Here is a 26044-nt window from a genome sequence, read left to right as displayed (position 1 = left end):
GAATGAAGAGTCAGATTTGGAATTCACTCTTTTCATTTCGGATGTTGAATCAATCTGTGAATGGATCGGAAATTCTTTTTTTTTTTTTTTTTTTTTTTTTTTTTCTTTTGGCCAGTGAACTACGTTAAGAAATTTCCCACTCACACAGATCTTATCCTGCCCAAGAACATGGAGAACTGTCCAAATTCACATATGTGACATGCATAAATAGAAGTTGAACTAATTGACTTCAACTGTAGATTCATTACAAAGCATACTTATTTTGCTTCAATGCAAAGCAGGAATCAGAAAACAGCTGGTTAGGAACTGGATGTGAAGAAACTGTTATCGAGAAGCAGACATGCCAGCAAAATGCTTGATATAGGAACAGATATGTTGTCATCAACGACTTCGGTTGTAGGAAGTGATTCCACTACTGTAGCTCCCAACGAGACTAAGGCTACCCATCTCAGTGTCCATGACCAATCCAACTGAAAGTACCCCAGAACAGAAAAATAGTAGAGCATCCTGCAACAAAAGCCAGAATTCCATGTAAAGCAAAATTGTTATTGGTCAATCTCTATTAGAAAATCAAAACTCATTCCACGTTTCAGTTCAACATACTGAAAATTGAAAACACACCCTAGAGAAATCAAGAACCCAGATAGAAACATAGAGAAGCTGCCAATCAAGCTCTTCTGTTTGTTGTAAGGGATTTTCAGTGTCCCAAATCTTCTCCCTATGATATCAGCAAACCCTGTTGGGAACACATTTGAAAGGACATAAGTATAAAATGCTGCCAAAGATGGGAATTTGGAGAAAGAAGAGATTTTACCATCTCCACCACACATCATAGCCAACACAATCATTCCAACTGGGGAATCACGCCAGAACATGACCGTGCACAAAATCAAAATCAAAACATAGTACAGTGGACCTCTAAGCAATTCCCTACAAACACAATGAACACAAGATTACATTAAAAACAGTTTCACGTAATTAAGAGGCAGATAAGAAAGATGACTACAACATGGTAAGTTGAGGAAGTACTTGGGGTTTCCTTCTCGAGTAACAGATTTTATGAGGCCTTCATCAGTGGCCAGAGAAAGGCCATGGACTATTAGCCTTGTGCAATTGACAAGAGGAACGAAAGCAGCAAAGTATCGAGCATATGACGAGGTACTATCATAGGATTAAGGTGATCAAATCAATTAAGTGTTAAAAATTTGTAAAAAGCTGACCTTGTAGACAAGTTCTTACTTCACAAAATGGAGAAGGACCATGTAAACAAGAAAATAATTTTAAGCATCAACAGAGAGTACCTGCCTGAATAAGGGCCAAGAGAGCATGAAAAGCAACCCCGACAAAATGTGGACTAGTTTTCTACTCAAACTCTGCTTTAACAAAAAAGAAAAATATTCTGTTAAAATGTAATGGTGAAATTGAGATACAGTCCAACCTCATCACATTAAAGAAGTCATATTCTTCTAAATCACAATCTCTTACAACATCCTAACAGTTGGTAGTATTGGATCAAATATCCAACTACTGTATAACAAACTTATGATCAATGCAATCAAGCCATGATGTGATTCATCGAAAATTACAAAAATAACTGAGGTACTTCCCAAAATTCAACAGAACCATACAAAGTTGGGTTACCAGTTATTCTTCTTACCAAAATGGAAGGGAATCACCAGTTATTTTTCATCCCCCTGTTTGAATTACAAAAATGTGTTAAGACAATGACTTCGGTGTTGAACTATTTTTAGGTGGACTTTGTCAAAGATAGGAGCAGCCACTGCTGTTCTTCTAAAATGTTTTCAGCATTCAAAAAAAAATTAATCAAAGTAATTTTCTGGAGACAATTATGGAAGCCAAGTTCCAAGTGAGTACCATCATGGTGGGAGTGACAGCTCGGCTACCATTTTGGCCCCTTCCAATGGCCTGGCTGCATTCCAGGAACAATCAAATTTACACCAACATTAAAGATCACAGCAAATTGATGATATCACTGGACTATCATGGTCAAAGGTCCAAGAAAGGTTCTTACAGCAGAAAAACAAAATGAAAAATGCAATGTCATGGCAAAGTCCAACTAAGACTAGAGAAACAGAATGATTTAATTTCTTCCGTAATGATCTAACAGCACATAGAAACATGCCAAGCCAGAATGGAGAAAATAACTGTCACTTCAAGACTTATAGAGTACCATGGGAAACCAGCTTGCAGATGTGAAGACATATGCAATCTGTCGAATGTGGTCAAACTCCATGGTAATTTAATCGGGAAAAAAATTTAGCCAGAAAACATTCAGAAAGGCTGTAACGACTGTAGAGAAGACAAAACAGAGTGAGGTGATAAAGCATCTGAAACAATGCATGCAAGATTTCCATAAGCACACAATGTAGATGGAACATACATCTCTGGCAATCAATATTATTGTTAAGATATATCGCTGGTTAACCATCATAGCTAGAGTGTCCCCATTGTGGTGTGTGTTAGTGGAAAGTTTGTTTTGATGGGAAAGGAATGAAGAACTCAACCACAATGTCGACAATAACAGCAGAAACAAATCAATTCTTCCCCTTCTTGAGTGAACCTATAAAGAAACAGATAAATAGATATTCTTGCAGACAATTTTATTGAACAGATGTGGGCAATATCTTTTGCTCACAACTTGGTTGCACATTGTATCACAAACACATAACACAAAGGAATTTTAACATGGAAAACCTCTCCGATCTAAAGAGGAAAAACCACGGGACCGTAGTCCACCCAAAAATCCACTAATCACCAAAATTGGGAATACAAGGATCTTCTCTAGTTAAAACTAGAGGAAAACATCAACAATCATCGGGAACAACCGTTCTTGGCATACACTATTAAATGTATGAACTCCAATAATTAATGAAATTAAGAAGTTTTAGATAGATCTCACCAAAACAGAGCCACAAAGGCATACAAATCGCACTAACTTCACGAGCTCGGATACATAATCTCACCGTTGGATTTGAAGAATAAAGTCACCAACCTCCACTCCGAACTTCAGCTCGATTGGACACAAGATGACCACCCGATGAAGAGTTTGATCGAAACTCGACAGGGCACACTCAAAAACGCGATTGGAGCTCGTTTCTCTCTATTTTGGGGATTTCTTTCTTCTCTATTTCTTCTTCTTCAACAAACATGCAATTAGTCCCTCTTTTAACTTCTAAAGAAAAAGGCTAAAATGCCCTTCCATAAAGCATATGGGCTAACTTAAGTAATGGGCCATCCTCCACATGGAGGGAAACCCAACCCAATAAATCTCCCCCTCTTGACAATGTGGAGGGATTTGCCAACCCGACGATCGAACAACACACCTGAAGCTTCTCCCTTGGTAGAGCCGCCGTCAACATATCGAAACTATTATGATCATTATGAATTTTCACAATTTCTAACAACTTGGAATTCAACACATCCCTGGTCCAATGGTATCTCACATCAATATGCCTTGATCTAGCATGAAAAGACAAATTCTCACCGAGGTGGATAGTATTTTGACTACCACAAAATAGCACATACCGATCTTGCTTAAAAACAAGTTCCTACAAAAATTTCTTTATCCATAACAACTCTTTACAAGCTTCCATTGCTAAAACAAACTATGCCTCAGTAGTAGAAAGGGCAATACAATTCTCCAATCTTAATTGCCATACCACCGCACCACAAAAGAAGGTAATCAAATAACCCGAGGTAGATCTCCTAGAATCAACATCCCCCAGAATATATCTACATCTGTGTAGCCAATCAAAAGAGGTTTATTATTTCCAAACCCAAGCTTTAAATCTGAAGTACCACAAAGATATCTCATAATCCACTTAACAACATTCCAATGCTCTCTTCCTAGATTTGAGAGAAAGTGACTAACAATACCCACAGCATGAGCTATGTCTGGCCTTGTGCAAACGATGGCATACATCAAACTCCCTATTGCAGAGGCATATGAAACTCTTTCCATGTCTTCCTGTTCTTCAGCTGTAGAAGGACTCTGTTTGGTGCTCAATTTAAAATGAGTAGCAAGAGAAGAACTGACCACTTTAGCCTTGTCCATTTTTAATTTTTGAAGGATCTTCCCCATGTACTTCTCTTGAGATAACCATAGCTTCTTTGCATCTCTATCTCAAATGATTCTTATACCAAGAATCTGCTTTGTTGACCCCAAGTCTTTCATAGCAAAATACTTGCTTAATTACTTCAACTTAGCAATTCTAGTTGGATTCCTACCAACAATCAACATATCATCCACATAGAGCAAAAGAATTATAAAATCATCATCAAAGAATTTATGAACAAAAACACAATAGTCAAAAGAAGTTTTCTTGTAGCCTTGCTCCCCTATAATTGACTCAAACTTCATATACCATTGCCTCAATGTCTATTTCAAGCTATAAAAACTTTTCTTCAAACTACTAGCATAATCCTCTTTTCCTTTCACCTTAAAACCCTTTGGTTACTCCCATGTAAATTTTCTCTTCCAAATCACCATGAAGGAAAGCAACCATTTGAACTAGCTACTAGACCAATAACAACCCAAATGGATGTCATCTTCACAACTAAAGAAAATATCTAATCAAAGTTAATGCCTTTCTTTAGACTAAAACCCTTGAAAACCAATCTAGCTTTGTATCGTGGAAGTAAAGAGTGTTTTTCCTGTATTACTCTATGTCTCTATACACCCACCTGTTCTTCAAAGCCCTCTTACCCCTAGGAAACTTTACTGATTCAAAAGTATGATTTTCATGCAAGGATTTCATCTTATCTTCCATGGCGCAATCCACTCATTCTTATGCTCATCTATCATTGCTTCTTCAAAGCACACTAGTTCTCCCCCATTTGTTAGCAACACATACTCATCAACAAAATATCACGAGGAAGGTTGTCAGTCTCCGGTATACCTCTTGAATGGAACAGGTGATAGAGCCTTCGATATTTGGTACTACTGATAAGAACTATCATCTGTCTCAACTTTTATGGGAGCATCTACATCATCTAGACCTTGTTGTTCATGTCGAACTTCATCTCCAACCAGTTCTAGCACCATTGTTGGAGGAATTGGATACAAGTCAATCAAATCACCTTTATGCTTAGGCATTGTTTTTTCCATCTTGTCAATGTCCTTTATGGTCTCATCCTCCATAAAGACAACATCCCTGCTTCTAACAATTTTCTTGTGAATTGTATCATACAACTTATAGCCAAAATCATCTTGACCATAACTTAAAAATATACAAAACCGTGTTTTGGCATCAAGTTTAGACCTCTCATCTTTGGGAACATGGACAGATGTTTTGCATCCAAAAACACGCAAATGATCATATGAAAATCCTTACCTGTCCATACTCTATTTGGCACATCAAACTATAATGGAACGCATGGTGTCAGATTCAAAACATGCACAACTGTGTTCAAAGCCTCACCCCAGAAGGATTTTGGCAACCCTGCATGTGAAAGCAAACATTTGACTCTCTCCACCAATGTCATGTTCATTTTTTCAGCCAAACCATTCAACTAAGGAGTTTTTGGAGGTGTCTTTTGATGCTGAATTCCTTGTTCTCTACAATAAATCTCAAATGGCCCTTTGTATTCTCCCCCGTTATCTGTGCAAATGCACTTCAACTTCTTTTTAGTTTCTCTCTCAACTGAAGCTTGAAATTGTTTGAATTCATCAACCGCTTGATCCTTTGTCCTCAAGGTATAAACCCACAACTTCCTTGAATGATCATCAATGAATGTCACAAAATAAAGAGTCTCCAAGAGTTTTTGTTTTCATAAGACCACACACATTTGAATGTACTAAGTCAAGTACATCTTTCTTTCTTGAAGGAGAGGAACTTTTGAAGAAAACTCTATTTTGTTTCCTTGCTAAGTAATGACATAATTATTTAAATGTGTACCTTTCATTCCAGATAGGAGATTCTTCTTGGGCAACATCATCATTCCCTTCTCACTTATGTGATCAAGCCTCTTGTGTCATAACTCAACTGCACCTCCATTCTCCATTACATTTAAAATGCCCTTGGAGAGCTTTGTTTGCATCAAGTACAATGATAAAATCTTCTTACCTCTTGCCATAACCATAGCACCACTGGCTATTACTAAAGGTGTACTACAATACCCTTCATCATTAAGCTTGCCCGCAGAAATTAAATTAAAAAATGGAAGTCAGACATATGTTTCACATCTTTGCGAATCAACCTTATCCCAATATTGGTTTCCAAGCAAACATCTCCACTGCTAATAACCTTGACCAAATCATCATTTCTCATATTTACAACCCCATAATCACCTGGTATGTAAGATGTAAGGAAATCCTTCTGAGATGTAGCATGAATGGAAGCACCACTGTCAATCACCCAACTAGTCTCTTGACACATAAAATTAACATCATCATTCTCATAGACAACAAGAAAATTATTGGCAGTGGTAGCAACTCTATCATCATTTTTGTCATCGTCTTTCTTTTCTTTGTCTTTTTCCTTTTTAGTTTCTCTTCTACTTCTGGCAACTTCTGGCTATACCTTTTTGTGTGACCTTTCAAACCACAGTGGTAACATTTAACATTGGCAAACTTGCTGGATTTACTTCTCTTTGGGCTTCTACTCTTACTCCTCCCCTTTTTCTTAACAACAAAACATTTGACTGTGAAGAGGTACCTTGTGATTTTTTCTCATGTCTTCATTCAAAACACTACTTTTGGCCAAATCCATTAAGATTAAACCATTTGGAGCTAAGTTAGATAACAAATTTCTAAATGTCTCCCAAGAATCTAGCAAAGAACCAAGAAGTCATAAACCTTGAATCTATTCATCAAACTTGATTCCCATAGTTGCCAATTGACTAATAATTCCCACAGACGGCGCCAAACTGATGTGTATTAGTTATGTTGATGCTGCACCCGAATGAGCCCCCTTCAAGCCAAAGACGATGAGTCCTGCAAAAAGAGTTAGACGTGGGCCGGCTAGAGTACCGGGCAACCGCCTCCAATGGCTAAGTCAGATAGTGAACAGTCTAAGATCTCGTGCAAGGATTACACAAGAGGATGCTCAGAATGTATTGGATGCTTACCGGAGGGGTATGTCCATCTTCTTATACCATTAATGTTACCTTTTATGTATTTGGTAAGTCTACCCAACGGTGGCTGTTGTTTCTCTTGAGATCACGCCTTCCTGTCATCGATCCCACTCGATCAGTGACGGAGTTGACTTTCCTCATTGAGAATGGTTGCCATATTAGTTGAGCGTACATCGCGCCTTGATCAAGCCAGTCGGCTCTTATCCCGACTAAGTGTGTGGAGCCCCAGCTAGGTTTGACCCGGTCGGGTAGGAAACTTCCGTATCATAAGCCCCCTATCCCAATCGTTGTTTACAACGTGTGGGATAGCAAGGAAGTTAAGCTGTCGGGTGCATTTATCTTTCCCGACTCCTAATCTTGATGGGTCCTCTCCATACAATACCACTTCACAATCTGCCAAGTTTCTGAGAAAGTACTGGTTATCCATGATCGAGGGAGATGTCGGTGATTGTCCCGAGGATAGTTATATGTAATGTAGAAAAAGTTAGGTTAAGAGTGAGAGACGTACTGTTTATGTTTGGCAATCATATGTTGTCTCATCGTTCGTCCCGACCAAGGAGAGGGTTTGTATGTGCCCGAGTTTGTATAAAATTGGAGAGTTCCAATTGTCAAGTCAAAAACATCTTGTCCCGAATGTTGCTCTACTTTATTCGGGGGAATAAGGGAGTTTTGCCATTGGGCGCATTAAATGCCTGGTATAAAGTGACTAGACGTTTTCGTAACGGTTTTCCTCGAAGTCCTCGTCCAATCTAGCCTTGCCATGTCAAACGGCTATGCCTAGAGTTATAATGATTGCCTCGGGGAGTTACATTGTCACCCTTCCTGAACCGTCAATTGTGAAACACCGTATCCGTTCCATCAGGAAGTGTAACGCTTCTTCCGGCAGTATAAATAGGACCTTTTCTTCTTTGTTTTGATCTACAGTTTCCTTTCCTCTCAACTAAGAATTGCTCCCGACTAAGCTCTCGAGATCCTTCAAGTCTTTAAGCAGTAAGTTACTTTCTTTCCTTTATGGCTCTGAAGAAACCTAGAGTGAGTTTGAGAGGTTTTAGGCATCATCCTAAGGTTCCCGTCCCAATCTATCGGGAAAAGAAGCGTCGTCGGGCCGAAGGATATACGAGTGAAGGTGATAACGATCAGACTAGGAGGTTTAACTTGACCGGGGATCGCCTGAAGGACCTTCATGAGCAATCCTCGGACGATGAAAGCTCTCGTTCTTCTAGTGATAGTCCTTTTGATGATGACCCTAGGATTCTTGAGGAGATAAGGGAGATGAAAGCTCTCATTCTTCTGTTATTTCCTTGATATCTCAAAGTCATCATTTGCTTGATCAAAAATAATTTATTATTTCCTGTCTTTCGAGCATACAATTGCTTAGGCTTACACTACAAAGTGTGTGTATGTGTCTCTCCACTAATATGGTTCAAAATACTATCATCCACCTATTGCCTTCTATAGCCACATGTTTTTTATGAAAAATAGTTCATTCTTCATCCATTTTGTTTTCAGGTTTATCACTCGCAAACCAGGCAAATAAGAATCCGTGGAAAAAAATTCGACCAAAGTGGTCAAAATTTTGACCAAAATGTCCACGTTTTTTGAAAACAAAATGAAATACAATAAGATACATCGTAATGATTCGTATTGACCAAAACGATACGAAACTCCAGTCGATACGACACAAAATTTCGTATCGTATCATTCATTTCGATTGGAACTTGCGTTATTTCGCAAGTTTTGCGATTTTGAACGAAATCGCCACTAAGATTTCGACCCATTTTTCAATTTATTTTTTTATTTCTCTTGGATTCTACACCCATATCACCTCATTTTAGCAACTCCTTTGAATTCCTTCTCCAATCTTGCTCCTCCATTGTTGGGATTTCGAGAATCAAAGAAGGTGAGTACCAACTTTTTTATTTTTTTGTTTTTTGTGCCTTAAATCTTCTTGGATTGCTTCCAAATTTAAGCATGTTTAGAGTGTTGATTTATGAATTTGTAGTGTCAAAATTAATTTTTTGTTCTTCCTACTATTTTTTTTTCTTTTTTCTGTTATTAAAATATATTTGTAAATTATGTATATTGCTAAAAATGTATATGTATAGTAGATGTATGAGCTTTAAATTAATGTATGTGAGAGTTGAAACACCAAATTGCTATGATGGTGTTGAATCAATTTTTTTTTCTGTTAATCATCTATTTTTACTATATTGAATATATATTTAAATAATTTTAAAACTATTTAAATATTAAAAAACACTAATTAATTTCTGATTTAAATTTAAAAATAGGAGAGTATTAGTGGAAGCATGTATGCAATTTTTGGAGCTTGTTGTGGAGCTTCTTAAGATAATTAGTGTGTATTTTATATACTTTTTAAATTATTTAGATATTAAAAAATACTTATTTACTTTTTGTTTTATATTTAAAAATAGGAGGTTATTAATTGAAGCATGTATTTAATTTATGGTGCATATTGTGAAGCTTTTCAAGATATTTAGTGTGAATTTCTTGTATCAGACACTCTTTTCAAAGATGTTAGATATAGCTTGGCAACACGGGAGAGCAATAACAGCTGATAGGAGAAAAAGCAAGTGTAATTACTATAAGAAACAAATAAGAGGTGACGCCACTAGACTGAAGGTGCATCTAGCTGGTGGAAACAGGAATGTAGTAGGGTGCCAAAAGATGCCTTCAAAGGTCAAAAGGCAATGGCATCATACTTAAGTGGGGGAAAGCAAAAGAGGAAAGAGAAGAGAACACAGAGGGAGGAGTTTGAGGATGCATGCCTAGATGACCTTCGAGAGCTAGAGGATTATGATCTAGAGGAGCCAGGAGATTATGAATGTGACCTTAACCCAGAGGCCAAACAGATCAAGAGGGTGATGATGATGAGTAGGGATCCGGCGAGGGTTGATGACATAAGGAGGCAACAGAGGTCTATAGGTTGTGAGTCCTCGAGAGAGCCAACAAGTATGGGAGGCACAGGCAGCTCCCAGGTCCCTATGAGGAGGAGTTAGAGTGTGAGGCAAGAGGTTCCTATCCCACAGGCCCCAACAAGGGGTCAAGCTTCATCAGCACACCCTACAGATCCGTATCTAGAGATTCTTCGCAATGATCCGGCCCTATTTAGGAGGCCTAAGCAAAAACAAAGAAAGTTGAAGCACTTATGGGGGAGTGTGAAGGAGAAAGTAGGGATGGCTTTCTCCAAATGGGTTATATACCATAGTATTCTAGAATATACAGCCTAAGGGCCCTATTATAGGGATATGATTGAGGAGATAGGCATGCTTGGGAGTGGTGTATAGGGGCCCACTCCATATGTATATAATGTCTATTTGCCTAAGCATAAAAAGGATTTAAATGAGTATATTAATGGATTAAAGCCCATGTGGGCTTATTATGGAATGACTGTGATGGCTAATGGTTGGACTAGTCCTACTAGACAGTCCATCATCAATTTTATGTTGAATTGTGAGGGGAGGACAGTGTTCCTCAAGTCAATAGATGCATCCAGTGAGAAGAAGGATGCAAAATACATTTATAAATTATTAAAGCAAGTGGTGAAGGAGGTTGGGGTGGAGAATGCAATCCAAATTATGATTGATGATGGCTCCAACTACAAAAAAGTAAGGTTGAAGATGCAGGGGAACCCTAGGTATCAAAACATGCTTTTACTTCTAGTACTAATTTTCATTTTTAAATACATATATTTACATTACATGTAGACTTTAAAACTTTGTATCGATGCCTTTAATGATGGACAAATATAGGCTCTTTTGGACTCCATGTGCTGCTCACTACATTGACTTAATGTTTAAGGACATCGAAAAGGTCAAGCTCGTGAAGAAGACCGTGGAGCAAGCCCGACAAGTTAGCACCTTCATTTATAACCACACATATGCATTAAAGATGATGAAGGACAAGTGTCAGGGTGACTTAGTGAGGCCATGCATAACTAGATTTGCTACCAATTGGATAGCACTGCAAAGCTTTGACAAGAAAAACTGGCCTTAGGAGCATGCTTGAATAAGAGCATGGGTTTAACTAGGAGGGTTCTTCATCTGTAGGAGGAAGGAGAGCACAATTGACCATACTTTATGACAATTTGTAGCACAATGTCTGGCACAATGTGAGGATAGTGGTGAAGATGCTTAAGCTTGGGGTGTATGTGTTGAGGATGGTAGATCAGCAGAGAAGGCCACTCTACCACACATATGGGCTACAATAGATGGGATGAAGCAACAAGTTGCTCAGGTCGAATCACATGGCAACAAGAAAATCCTCAACATCATCCAAGTTAGATGAGAGTCTATGTTGCAGCATCAACTGCATAAGGCTGGTGAGTTGTTAAGTCTAAGAATCAATTTAATTTTCATTATGTTATCACACTATTAAGCATTGACTATTCCCTCTTATTTTTGCTTTTTCTTACACAGCACACTATTTAAATACCAAGTACCATTACAAAGACAATCTTGGGATGAGGCAAGATTTGATGGATGCCATCCAAACTGTAGTGGAGAAGTTGGAACCGGATCCATCTAAACAAGCAGTCATCGTTATGGAGGTGAGATAGTGATTTGATAATCACAATTCGTAGTTTTATACTAAGTTATTAACCTAGTTATTGTCTTTTTTCTTTATATATTAGATAAAGGCATTTAGGGATGCCACTGGGAGCTTTGGTTGTTCCATGGCCGTATCGGGACAAAATCCGCCCCCGGGGGTAAGTTAATTCATTATATATCTAATTGTTATATTCTATCTTTAACTTAATTATTTAAGTATTGAAATAACTTAAAGAGTATATGTTTGTTGCAGCTGAATGGTCGTTCCATGGCCATATCAGGACAAAATCCGCCCCTGGGGGTAAGTTAATTCATTATATATCTAATTGTTATATTCTATCTTTAACTTAATTATTTAAGTATTGAAATAACTTAAGAGTATATGTTTGTTGCAGCTGAATGGTGGTTGCACTTTGGACGTGACTCACCCCACTTGAGTACGATTGCAAGCAAAAGTGTTCTCCCAAACATGTTCTGCCACTGATTGTGAGTGAAATTGAAGGTGGAATCTAGTCAAAGAGGCACAACTGATTGGGTGTGAAGCATCTAGAGGACCTTGTCTACTTACATTATAATATGAGACTGAGGGAGGATCATATTAGACAAAGGATGGACAAAGAGAGTAACAATATGGAGTTGGTTGACATATTTGAGAAGGATGATGATGATAACCCCGTAGTTGACTAAATGAGGGATGGTGGACAGTCATTGCTGGATGAGGAGGGAGGTCGTCCCAATAGACAGATTGCAGAGGAGATGGGGGCTGATGTGGAAAACTTCATGGCCCAGGAGGGCAGTGCACATGCAACACCCACATGTCCCTTTGTGCCACACCTTAGTGCATCCACCCAAAGTAAGGATTTGATTGTCTAGTTTGAACACCAAAGATGATGCGACTCAGGCCCCCGGCGATGACGAAGACAATGAGGAGGGTGTTTGACCTCGTGATCAGGATTCAGCTGATCTTAGGGACAGACCACCACCACCACGTGAGACTCAAGGAGGGGGAGGACGACCACCAAGATTCACAAGCGAGAGTCAATTCACCCACGCAACATAGGATTCAGACCATACTAGAGCTGCATCTCGAGGCAAAAATGTTTCCTCGACATATTTGAGGAAGAGAAAGGGGAGACATAATGGATATAACACAGAGGACACGCCATCATATAGGTCTTACCGTCCGGCTGATGCGGAGAGCTTGGTGGAATCTATGGGATCGAGAGCATAGATGATTCCAGAGACTCCACCTCCAAAGGATCCGGATGACATAGCCATGCAGAGTCCTCATATGATACTATCGTGGAGAGTATTGGTTATACTAGGTTGACTTATGGAGCTTATGGTTGTGGACCCTATGGTGTCCCTCCTGGCTATTAGACTCAAGGTCAACCACCACTAGAGCCTTATGGTCATGGAGCTTATGGAGCTTATGGTGTCCCTCTCCTTGTCACCTATCAGAGTCAACCACTGGAACCTTATTGTCAATATGGAGCTTATAGTGTCCCTACCCCTGCCGATGACCAGAGTGTTCCTTCATTTGTTGAACAGATCTTCCACTCTATACCACAGCCACCACCAACCTTTCCAAATGCAGTTGAGCCAATTCTTCATCTAGAGATTCACAACTTCCCACCATCAGGACATCATTAGGCATGTGGATGAGGCCACATACAGAGCTGCAGTTGCCGACTATGTCAACAACTATATGGGGCAAACATCATGGGACTTGTATTGTCATTTGTATGGGGTGCAAAGGGAAGAGGGAGACATGGAATACAATAGACTTGTAATTGGTAATATTCTCGGTTCTTCTCATATATATTATATACTTGAATGTTCCCTTTTCAATGGTTTTTTTGGTTAACTAGTAGTTCCATAGTGTTTATTATGCTTGAAATAGGTAGTATGCAAGAATCCAGATCATTTTGAGTCCATTTGAGGTCCAAAACTGAAGTTCAAAACTTCAGTAAAAATATCACTAGTTTCTACCAAAATTTCGGCATTTTCCTAGGTCAAAATTCCAGTTTCAACCGAGATTTCTTCCTTGTTAAAATCCTTCACATAAGGAAAGTCTTCCATCTTCCCTTTCCAAATATGATAATTAGAACCATTCAAAGTCACCACTCACAATTCTGTTTGTGTTTGTTTCCATTGTTCAACTCAAACAAACACTCTAACAACCAACCTGGAAGCTCTGATACCACTCTGATTGGGAAGGAACAAAGAACTCAACCACAATGTTGACAATAACACTTGACAAATCAATTCTTCCCTTCTTAAGCAAACTTGTTAGGAAATAGACAAACAAAGATTCATGTAGACAATTTATCGAACAGAATGTGGGCAATAACTTTTGCTCACAACTTAGTTGTAAACAATCACATCCACAAACATATACTCAAAAGCATGTCCATAAAATCACAAACACATAACACAAATGAATTTTAACGTGGAAAAACTCTCCGATGTGAAGATGAAAAGCCACCGGACCATAGTCCACACAAAAATCCATTAATCACCAAAATTGGGAATATAATGATCTTCTCTAGTTAAAACTACGGGAAAAATTAACAATTATCAAGAACAGTTCTTGGCATACACCATTAAATATATGAACTCCAATAATGAATGAAATTAAGAAGTTTCAAATAGATCTCACCAAAACAAAGGCACAAAGGCGTACAAATCGCACTTACTTTGTGAGCTCTGATTCACAATCCCACCATTAGATTTGAAGAACAAGAAGTCACCAACCTCCAATCCAAACTTCAGCTCGATCAAACATGGGATGATCACCCGATGAAGAGTTTGATCAAAATTAGACAAGGCAAACTCAAAAAGGGGATTGGAGCTCTTTTCTCTCTATTTTGGCGATTTCTTCCTTCTCTATTTCTTCTTCAAGAAACATGTAATTAATCCCTCTTTTGGCTTCTAAGGAGAAAAAGATTATAATGCCCTTCCATAAAGCATATGGGCCAACTCAAGTAATGGCCATCCTCCACATAGAGGGAAACCTAACCTAACATGTTCTTGTATTTAATTGTTAAGGTTACGGCTTGTTATGTTTCTACTTCTACAAAAGTTGTAGTTTTCATTTGTTTATACAAAAGGGAGGGAACACCAACACACATGGATTGCTACATCAATCTTTGGTATCCTCCTCTCTTTTCATCTCCATTGTTCCCCTTCACAAACACAAACATTGGCTCTTGTATAAGTACAACAAATATGAGTCATTATTATACAGCAACAAGTTATTTGTTGACATTTAATAGAAAGGGTTTATTTTAGGCAGAGGAAAGCTCTAACAGCAAAGTGACATCAACAATATTCACCCATGGTTTAGGACCACTATCAAAATTTGAAGGTGGGGACTAGAAAGGATTGGTAAGTATTAGTTCAATAAGAGTTGACAAGGGATGCAAACACCGTTACATTAGAACCAAAGTCTCAGACTCAATGTTAGGAATGATACATAATGAGCAAAGTTTTATACTCCAGCAGATAGCCCAAGTTTGAAACCTTTTGTTCTGTTTTCCTCAACCTCAAGGAGTGAAAATGCAGTTAAACCAGAAACTGTCAAAACTATCAGTCAACCTAAAGGAAGATGAAAGATTTGATACGGGGCGCCATGGAAAATTTAGCACTTCTGCTTGCAGCAACACGTCCCTTCAATACTAAAGTAAACTTTGATAGCAGTTGATGTTCTATAACATGGTGGTACATCGGGAATGGGTGGATCCATGTGATAGAAGGACCTTTTCTGCCTCTTGGTAAATTTTCAAAATTACAAAGGCATCCCTTTTTTTTTAGTCCAAGTGGACTTTAAGCAACTCACTCCATTTGTATTGAAGTTTTACAACTGAAATGAGGATACTTCTTTAATCATGATCATAATAAAAATCTGAAAGTGATGCAGGACAACCAGCCGGGATCCAATTTGAACCAGCATTGAAGGTTACCTCAAAACATGAAAGAGAGGCCAAAACACTATTCACGACATTGTTCATGTGAACAGTGTCACAGCCCCTTTTTTGGCATATTGCGAATATTCAGAGAGGATTTTGTGGGACCCAAGATTAGATATTTTTGAAGGTTTTATTCTTGGCAAATCTAGACCTTAGTTTAATTTCTATTTAGGTAGTTTTAAACTTTAGTTAGTTTCTATTTTCATAAGATTCAATTGTCATTTTTTGGGTAATCCTTAAGATTCTAGTGTCACTAGTTTTTTTTTTTTTTTTTTTTTGGATAAATAATTATATTAAAATAGGAAGGACAAATAATGATACAAGAGAGGGGGGCACCCTTCAATTAGAGGGCTAGAAGGAGGAAATAAAACCCCAGGAAACAACAATGAGCATGTTCCTTGGGGAATCAACAACCAAAGGGTGGGGGATAAAGGGAAGCCTAGCAGAAACATCAAACTAGATGGCAATCCAAATCGAGTCTAGAGAGCAAGATTTGGAAGTCCATCGCCTAAGATTGCACTCCCACCATAGATGGTGGACCGTAGCACAAAAGACAAACTTACCGATTCGATCACAAATGGAAGTACCTGAAAAATTCCTCAACACCCAAGATCGTCACAATCAAAACCAAAGGAGCGCCGGGAACGGGGCCAGATGGAGGCAAGGGTTTTTCTGCAAATGGCAAGAGAAGAACAGGTGCTCTAGATCCTCCGAACCATTCCAACAAATGATACAATTGGGGTTAGCTAGGATATGGTGACTAATAAGAAAAGCCTGGGTGGGTAGGGCTAGGTTTAGAGCTCTCCAGAGGGTGAGGGAGTGGCAGGGGATATGACCTTTAAACCAAGCCAAAGGGGGCCAAGGGGGCTAGGGGGAAGGCAAGTGGAGAAGGTTCCAAGCTGAGGAGATAGTGAAGGATTTGGCTGTAGAAGGGAGCCAAACAAAGAGGTCACAGGAGGAAAGCAAGATAGGAGGGAGCGAGTTCTAGACTTGTGTGAGACTATGATGAGGGAGGAGGGCCGAGGAGCCATTAATGATGAAAGTGGACAGGGGGTGGATTTGGGGATGCAAGTCTCATAACATGGGGGCCAAAAAGGGAGAAGAGGATACCCGTCGGATGCCATGGGTCAAGCCAAAACGAGGTAGAAGTGCCAGATGAAAAATGGGTGGTAATGGTGCGGAGAGCGCATGGCCTTAACAGGAGAAGCTTCCTCCAAATCTAGGAAGAGTTAGAAAGGATAAAGGCAATCCAAAAGGAATCATATTTGAGGAGAGAGGAGCAGACCCAATTAACTCAAATGGAATCTTGTTTGGAGACAATTTTCCAGATGAGTTTGAGGAGACAAATGGAATTGACCTCTTGGATGTGGCAAATACCAAGGCCCCCTTCAGATTAGGACCCTATTGTCACTAGTTAATAGAATATTAATTTCTATTTTTAGGCTACTAAATTTCTTTTTCTTTTTTTGTTTTGTAAAGCTTTAACCAAGCTATAAATGGGCCCTTACATTGTAATAAAATAGAGACTTATGGAATCAAAAAAAGATGAACTGAAGCTTCAGCAGTGGGCGTTTACAGGCCCCTTCTCTCTCTTCCCTCTTTTCTTCCTCTTCTTATGAGTTTTCTTATCCTTCTTCAAGACCGATTCTTCTAAGATTTCCCATTCTTCCCCCTATCTTCTTTATCCTTCTACCTTCTCTATCATGTCCCCCATTAGAAAGCCTTACCATATTTATATTTTCAATGCATCATCTTTGACAAATCTTTTTTTTTGGATGAATGAATAATTATATTAAAGAACTAAAAAAAACAAAAACAAGGTCTTTAAGAGGAAGATCGAAATGGGGAGCTAAAACCCCAGGAGACAACAATGAATCTGTTCCTTTAGGTATCATCAACAAGGGGATGGGGTTAAGCTAACAATCTAGAAGAAACATCAAAATAAATGGCATTCCAAATCATGTCTGAAGAGCGGGATTTAGATGTCCATCTCCAGGATTGCGCTCCCACCAAAGATGATGAATGGAGGCACAGAAAACTAACTTACCAATCCGATTACAAATGGAATAGCCCGAAAAGTTTCACACTATCCAAGACCAATCACAAGCAAACCCAAAGGAACACCTCAAACGAGACTAGATGGAAACTAGGGTTTTTCTCCAGATAGATCTAGAGAAGGGGCAAGAGAAGAAAAGGAGCTCAAGGTTCTCCGGGCCGTTCCAACAAATGATGCAGTTGGGGTTTACTGGGATATGATGGCTAATAAGGAAGGATTGGGTGGGAAGGGCATGGTTGAGGGCTCTCCAAAGGGTAAGGGAATGGCGAGGGATGAAACCTTTGAACTAGACCAAGGGGACCCGAGGGGTTTAGGGTTATGGACTCGGAGGAGATTCCAAACTAAGAGGGTGGAGAAGGCTTTGGTGGGAGAAGGGAGCCAAACTATCGAGATCATAAGAGGAACTAGCGAGAGGGGGGAGAGAATCCCAAACGTGAGAGAAAAGGGGAATGGGGAAGCGTTCCAAGAGCCATTGGTGACAAAGGCTAACAAGGGGGTGCTTTTGGGGATACGGGAGACAAACATTTCGGGGACCAAAATAGTTATAGAGAATGCCCATCGGATGCCACGGAATAAGGTAGAAGAGCCAGAGGAGATGATGGTAAAAATAGCAGAGAGGGCATGGGGGCCCAATAAGAGGATTTTCCTCTAGACCCACGAAGGGTTAGAGGGCATAGGAACACCCCAAAAGGAGTCAACTCGGATCAAGTACGAGTGAACCCAATTAATTCAAATGGAGTCATGCTTTAAGGCGATTTTCCAAATGAGTTTAAAGAGGTAGGCTAGATTGAGATCAGTGATCCGGTGGATTCCCAAGCCTCCTTCGGAAGTTGGGCGACAGATAGTCGACCAACTGATAGGGAGGAGAAAACGACAAAGTACAAAGGGCATTTGATTTTTATTGTAGAGAACAAGGAATTTGGCATCAAAAGACACCTTCAAAAACTCCTCAGTTGAATGGTTTGGCTGAAAGCATAAACAAGACATTGGTGGAGAGGTCAAATGTTTACTTTCACATGCAGGGTTACTAAGATCCTTTCTGGGTAAGGCTTTAAGTACAGTTGTACATGTTTTGAATCTGACACCATGTGTTCCATTACAAATTGATGTGCCAAACAAAGCATGGACAAGTAAGGATGTTTCTTATGATCATTTGCATGTTTTTGGATGCAAAGCATATGTCCATGTTCCTAAAGATAAGAGGTATAGGATCAGCCGTACTCTGGTGTTAACTTGGTTTGCCTCCTCAAAGCTTATCTGGAAGATTGCCACCAAGCATAATTCCATATGGGTCTCCATGGTTTACTCACACATCCTCAAATCGGACTACTTTTGGACCGCTCCTTTGCCTTCCAAACCGTCTTGGATTAGGAGGAAGCTCTTGCTTCTTCGTCCTCGTGCCATAACCGCCATCTCTACCCAAATCTCCTCTGGTTCATCCACTTCCTTTTGGCTAAACCCTTGGCATTCGATGGGTATTCTTTTCACTATGATTGGTCCTTGTATAATCTATCAGACTCATATCCCTAAGTCTATACCACTCTCCTCCTTCATCACCAAAGGTTCTTGGTCTCCCCTTCCCCACCCCAGTCTCACACAAGTATGGAATTAGCTCCCCCCCCCCCCCCATCTCATCCTCCCCCCGTGATACCACCATCTGGCTCCCCTCCCCCTCCCCCTCCCCCTCAAAATCATTTATCACCTTCTCCACCCGGAAACTTTTCCGATCCCCTCTCCCTCGGTCCCTTGGGCCCCCTGGTCTGGTTCAAAGGCCACATCCCTCGCCATACCCTTACCCTTTGGAGAGCCCTTAACCTTGCCCTCCCCACCCAATCCTTCCTCATTAGCCATCACATCCCTGCCAATCCAAACAACATCCTTTGTTGGAATGGCTCTAAGGATACCAAGCACCTTTTTTTCTCTTGCCCCTTCCCTCGCTCCCTCTAGGAGAAAGCCCTTTCTACCATTTGGCCTAGGTCAAGGCGTACCCATGGCTTCACTCGAGAGTGGGCCTGGATCTTAAGGAATTTCACTAGCTCTTCTATTTGCGACCGGGGTTGCAAGCTAGTCTTTGGAGCTACCATCCACCACTTGTGGTGGGAGCACAATCTTAGGAGATGGACCTTCAAATCTCGGCCTCTAGAAGTGATTTGGAATGCCATTTGTTTTGATGTTACCTCTAGAATTATTTCTTCCCCCCACCCCCCAATTTTTGACACTCCCAAAAATAGGTTAATTGTTAGTTCCTAGGACCTTAGCTCTTCTTCTTGGACTTCCCCTGAAGTCCAGGCTTCTCCCCCCTCCCTTTCCCCTAATTTAATTAGTTATTCATTAAAAAAAGAAAAAAATATGAGAGGTCTAAACTTGCTGCCAAGACATGACAATGTATATTTTTTGGTTATGGTTAAGATGAATTTGGTTATAAATTGTATAATCCATTCCATAAGAAAATTGTTAGAAACAAGGATGTTGACTTTATGGAGGATGAGACCATAAAGGACATTGACAAGATGGAAAAGATAGTGCTGAGTATAGTGTGACTTAATTGACTTGGATCTAGTTCCTCCAATAGTGATTCCAAAACAGATTGGAGATGAAGTTCAAGATAAACAACAAAGTCCAAATGATGCAAACGCTCCCATGGAAGTTGAGATGGATGATAGTTCTCAAGAGCAATCACCAACACCAGAAGCTCTATTGCCTATCCCGCTCAGGAGGTTTACTAAAGACCGACAGCCTTCCACAAGAAACTCTGCTGATGAGTATGTGTTACTAACAAATGGGGAGAGAACTAGTGTGCTTTGAAGAAACAATGGTAGATGAGCATAAGAATGAGCGGATTGAAGCCATGCAAGATGAGATGAAATCTTTGCATGAGAATCACACCTTTGAATTAGTAAAATTACCTAAGGACAAGAGGGCTTTGAAGAACAGGTCGGTCTATAGAGTAAAGCAAGAGAAACGCTCTTTACTTCCACGATACAAAGCTAGATTGGTTGTCAAAGGTTTCATTCAAAGTAAAGGTATTGGATTTGATGAGATATTTTTTTCAGTTGTTAAGATAGCATCCATTCGGGTTGTTCTTAGGCTACCAACTAGTAGACGTAGAGGTCGAGCAAATGGATGTGAAGACTGCTTTCCTTCATGGTGATTTGGAGGAGGAAATTTAAATCGGAGCAACCACAGGGTTTCAAGGTGAAAGCAAAAGAGGATTATGTTCGCCAGCTGAAGAAAAGTCTTTATAGCTTGAAACAACCACCAAGGCAATGGTATAAGAAGTTTGAGTCGATTATGGGGGAATAAGGCTACAAGAAAACTTCTTTTGATCATTGTGCTTTTGTTAAAAAAAAATAATTCTGATGATGATTTTACAATTCTTTTGCTCTATGTGAATGATATGTTGATGAGAATGCAACTAGAATGGCTAAATTGAAGGAGGAGTTGAGCAAGTCTTTTGCCATGAAAGACTTAAGGCCAGCAAAGCAAATTCTTGGTACAAGAATCATTCGAGATAGAGATGTAAAGAAGTTGTGGTACATCAAAAGAGGTACACTGAAAAGATCCTTCAAAAATTCAAAATGGACAAGGCTAAAGTAGTTAGTTCTCCTCTTGTTACTCACTTTAAACTGAGCACTAAACAGAGTCCTTCCACAGTTGAAGAAAAGGAAGACATGGAAAGAATTCCATATGCCTCTACGCTAGGGAATTTGATGTATGCCATAGTTTGCACAAGGCCAAATATAGCTCATGCTATTGGTGTGGTTAATCGCTTTCTCTCAAATCCAGGAAGAGAGCATTGGAATGTTGTAAGTGGATTACAAGATATCTTCATGGAACTTCAGATTTGAAGCTTGGGTTTGTAAATGATAAAACTCTTTTAATTGGCTACACAAATGCAAATATGGTTGGGGATGTTGATTCTAGGAAATCTTACCTCAAGTTATTTGATTACTTTCTCCGATGGTGCGATCGCATGGCAATCAAGATTGCCAAAATGTGTTGTCCTTTATACTATTGAGGCAAAGTTTATTGCAGCAACAAAAGCTTGAAAAGAGTTGCCATGGATGAAGAAATTTTTGCAGGAGCTTGCATTTAAGCTAGATCGGTAATGCGCTATTTTATGATAGTCCGAGTGTCATCCACCTTGGTAAGAATTCGACTTTTCATGCTAGATCAAAGCATATTGATGTGAAAGTCCATTGGATCACAGATGTGTTGAGTTCCAAGTTGTTAGAAAGTGTGAAAACTCATACTAATCAAAATGGATCCGACATGTTGACAAAGGCATTACCAAGGGAGAAACTTCATGTTTGTTGTTCAATCGTGGGGTAGGTGAATCCCTCCACATAGTCAAGATGGAGAAATTTGTTGGGTTAGGTTTCCCTCCATGTGGAAGATGGCCCATTATGTAAGGATATTTTAGTCTTTTTCTTTATAAGTCAAAAGAGGGACTAATTGCATGTTTGTTAAAGGAGAAATAGAGAGGAAAGAACTCCAATTCTGTTTTTGAGTGTGCCCTATCCAGTTTTGATCAAACTCTTCATCAGATGGTCATCCGGTGTCCGATCAAGCTGAAATTTGGATTGGAGGTTGGTGACTTCTCGTTCTTCAAATCCAACGGTGGGATTGTGAATCTGAGCCCGAAAAATCAGTGTGATTGTCTTTGTGCCTCTATTTTTTGTGAGATCTATCTAAAACTTAATAATTTCATTTATTATTGGAGTTCATGCAATGGTGTATGCTAAGAACTGTTGTTCTTGATGAATGTTGATGATTGTTAATGTTTTCCTCTAGTTTAACTAGAGAAGATCCTTGAATTCCAAATTTTGGTGATTAGTGGATTTTTTTTGTGGACTAAGATCCCCTGGTTTTTCCCTCTTCACACTAGAAAGGTTTTCGGGCGTTAAAATTCCTTTGTGTTATGCATTTCTAATTTTGTGGACATGCTTATAGATGTGTTTATGACATAATTTGCAACCAAGTTGTGAGCAAAAGATACTGCCTATATAGTGTTCGATAAATTGCTTGCAAGAATCTCAATTTGTCTGTTTCCTAATAGGCTCACTCAAGAAGGGGAAATTTTGATTTGTTTCTACTATTATTGTCAACATTTTAGTTGAGTTGTTCATTCCTACCCCATCAAAATATTGCATGGTGAAGTTCCTCACACCATCCTAGGGTTCACAAACCGAAATAAGGTTTTAGTATGTTCCCAAAATAAGTCCAACACCTTTGAAGTGATAAATGGATTCATCATGGCTCAAAGAGAAAAGTATAATAAACAAGGAAGAAGAATGTTATCCCATCCTATCTTGTTCTGCGTGAGGACCACGCCTAGACACAAAAACGCCTTGGAGCCCCCAAAAATAATTGTCTTTATCACCATATAAAGGTAGAAATTTTGAAGTACCCCAAAGCATCTTGTGTCTAGGTGTGCTTCCCATGCACACCATATTTGCATTCCTTCAGTCCAAATTTACTTAAAAGATTTGAAAAGACCATTATTCTCCACCATATGAAAACCATTATTCCCGACCACCTACGTTGAAGAGAGGAGAATACCTTGGGAACATATTAAAACCATTATTCCCCCCCCCCCCCCCCACCGACATTCAAGAGTGCAGAATACCTTGGGAACATATTAATACCATTATTCTCCACCAACCACATTCAAGAGAGGAGAATACCTTTGGGAACGTATTGAAACCTACAGGGATTTGTGAAACCTAAATGATGGGAGTGAACCCTGTGAGTAAAATATTCACCTAATTGAAATGTTCTTTAAACTCAGTAGGTACGGCATTTTACAAACCAAAATTAAAAGAGGAGAAAGGAATGACAATAAGGGAGATAAATGCAAGGCCAAATGGATTCTGTTCCATCTACACTCAATGTGATGGTCATAGGAAAGGGGGAAAAGAATTTCCTTGGCTTTATTCCACTTGCAAACATACAGAGGACAGAAGAAATGAAAGGAATGGCAGGAATCACCTGTTGGATTATGTTCCTTTTGGCAAGCTCGTCGAACCCGAGAACAAAGGAGTAAGCACCAGCCAAGACAAGTGCCGTGGCACCTACATCCTGCAAAAGTACGCCGTGATGCTCGTCAAAGGGAAGGAGAATTGCAGACAAGGGCCTGAAGCCGGACGCAGAGCAGTTTAAATCTCTATTACTCATAGTGGTAGTAGCCCAGCATCCTCCCTTGGGAAGACAGGGAAAAGCAGGTGAGGTCTTGGTAACGGCAACTCTCTGGCGAGCAACACCAAATAATCCCGAACACCGGAGGGAGGGTGTGATGAATGAAACCCCATAAGCCACAACCCCCATGCTTGTCCTGAGGCCTTACACTGTTACACACTCTGATAACCACTGCAACTTCTCTCTCTCTCAGTTTCTCCTTGCTCGTCCTCGTTAAGCTTTATAAGCTTCACTGCGTCCGTCCTCTCGTCTTCATGTCAGCTTCTCCTGTCCTCTCGTGTTTCAATTTTTGGCTTCAAGGTCTCCCCAGTCCCTACTACCTCTCTGAGCTTCATGTTGGGTCGAATATGTACCTGGTTAGGTGCATTTTGATTTTACAGATCAATTGAGTAGGCCACATCGCTTGACCAAAAGCAAATGACTCGTTTACCCGAAAAAACAAAAAGCAAATGACTCTTTATCGAGCATTCGAGCTTTCGTAAAGAACAGAAATCAATTCCACCCTTCTCTCTCCGCCACACAAAAAAAAATATAATAAAATCTAACCTATTCCGCTTGAAGTCGAGGCAATCATTGAGGACGCGTTGACTATACATCAACATGAAATGGTCCGGATCAGCTACCCGTCCAGGAACACAGCTCCGACGGCTTTACCACCATAAATACAGGGGTATTCTATGCTCCCTGGTGATGATTTAGATTCTGCCATTATACCCTTTTATAGTCCGAATTCCTCCCCAGTAACAATTTGACAATTTTACGTTTGAGTCCCCTATTTTGAATCTAAAGTTGTGGTTCACTACCTATATAAAAAAGTTTTAAAAAAATTGTGTTCACTACTGATGAGTCCAAAGTTACTAGTGCACCACAAGGGAGTTAAACACAGATAGCTTCATTGGTTAAATGATAAAAATACCTTCATATCAAATTAAAAGAGATAAAATTATTAATATATTTTTATTTTTATATCATACGCTCTTTCTTTGTCTTTTATTTTTGGTAATCAACATTTCATTAAAGATGGGCAAGAAAGGAAACTGAACAAAGAGTTAGCAACCACTCAGAAGAACATGGCTAATAACTCGGGGCCTGAACCAAGCAAGCCTTCCAGGCTAGCAAGTCCGCTACAGCGTTGGACCTTTTAGGAGCATACGTGGGCTTGAAGCCCAACAACTTACTTGCTATGAACTTAATATCCTCAACAAATACGGAGAATAAATGTAGATGGATGGGGGTCTGCATCTAAAATAAAGCCCACTAGTTGTTGACGATCAAACTCTACTTCAACATGTTCAAACCCATTAGCAATTGCTTCCAGCAGGCCTGCTCTCATAGCTTTGGCTTCACCTTCAACAACTAAGGAGAAGGATTTAGGAATGGAGACAATGACTAGCGGGCTGCCTTGCCAATTGTGAAAATAATTCCTATTCCTCCCTTTTTTTTATTTTGCTTTCCAAGCGGCATCAATATTGATCTTCACATATGGTTGTTGTGGATGCTGCCATTCTTCATTCCCCTGTAACTACTGCTCCCTTGCTTGACCTTTGCTACCAACAGTCCAAAATTCATTGTGGTCGACAACAACAACATGAATGACCTCATTTGGAGACCACTTCTTCTCCCCCGCAACTTGTGCATTTTTAGCTTTCCACAATAACCATAGCAAATAAGACATTAGGCTTTTTACTCTTTCCCCTTCACTTTCCTCCACTATTTATAATCGATCCTAGAGTTGTAACCATTCATACACACTAGAACCACCTTCTTGTGTAGATCTCCATGATATTGGGCTCTCATACCAAACAGCTTGAGCCAAATTACATTGAAACAGGGCATGTGATATGGATTTAGCCTCCATCCCACATTCCCCACACAATTGATCTATTTTCATGCCTCTTCTACCCAACTCCATTGAAGTGGCTAAGCTGTTCTCGCAAACTTTCCACATAATTTTTTCTATCTTCGGTAAGGTCTTACAATTCCATACTTCATTCCAAGCTATTGAATTCAGTTCCTCCCACGTATGTGATCTTGAAGAAGAGAGTGTTATTGCCTCATCTCTCTCTTGTAACTCTTCTAGAAGCTTATATGAAAATTTAAGTAGAGAATTTTCCATCATTTCTAGCCCCCCAAATCTGAATATTGTGTGAAGG

At 39.6% G+C, this 26044-nt stretch overlaps 1 protein-coding gene across 2 annotated transcripts; it reads right to left on the bottom strand.

The window, feature by feature from the left end:
* Positions 1-110: 110 nt before the first annotated feature.
* On the bottom strand, positions 111-24325 carry VTE5 (phytol kinase 1 VTE5). 2 transcript variants are annotated; one of them, XM_089149629.1, is made up of 6 exons: positions 23685-24325; positions 1306-1373; positions 1030-1161; positions 815-930; positions 622-736; positions 111-507 (listed from the first exon to the last, which is right to left on the bottom strand). In XM_089149629.1, the coding sequence occupies exons 1-6, from the start codon at positions 24018-24020 to the stop codon at positions 300-302; spliced, it is 975 nt and encodes a 324-aa protein (XP_089005755.1). In that variant the 5' UTR covers positions 24021-24325; the 3' UTR covers positions 111-299. The 2 variants fall into 2 exon arrangements, with proteins under 2 accessions (XP_089005755.1, XP_089005756.1); XM_089149630.1 differs by lacking the exon at positions 23685-24325 and adding an exon at positions 1876-2951.
* Between the last annotated feature and the right edge of the window lie 1719 nt (positions 24326-26044).

The sequence above is a fragment of the Hakea prostrata genome, chromosome 3 (assembly GCF_041222555.1).
Source record: "Hakea prostrata isolate BN-2017 chromosome 3, UWA_Hpros_2, whole genome shotgun sequence".
NCBI classification, from domain to species: Eukaryota; Viridiplantae; Streptophyta; class Magnoliopsida; order Proteales; family Proteaceae; genus Hakea; species Hakea prostrata.
This window is presented reverse-complemented; position numbering and strand designations above follow the sequence as displayed.

What these genes read in the sequence shown, in the direction of transcription:
- VTE5 (XM_089149629.1), bottom strand. Translation starts at nt 24,020, where the DNA reads ATGGGGGTTGTGGCTTATGGGGTTTCATTCATCACACCCTCCCTCCGG. An exon ending in AAAGGAACATAATCCAACAG is followed by an intron (nt 1,374 to 23,684) that starts GTGATTCCTGCC and finishes TTGTTAAAGCAG; the next exon opens with AGTTTGAGTAGAAAACTAGT. An exon ending in GGGTTCTTGATTTCTCTAGG is followed by an intron (nt 508 to 621) that starts GTGTGTTTTCAA and finishes CTTTTGTTGCAG; the next exon opens with GATGCTCTACTATTTTTCTG.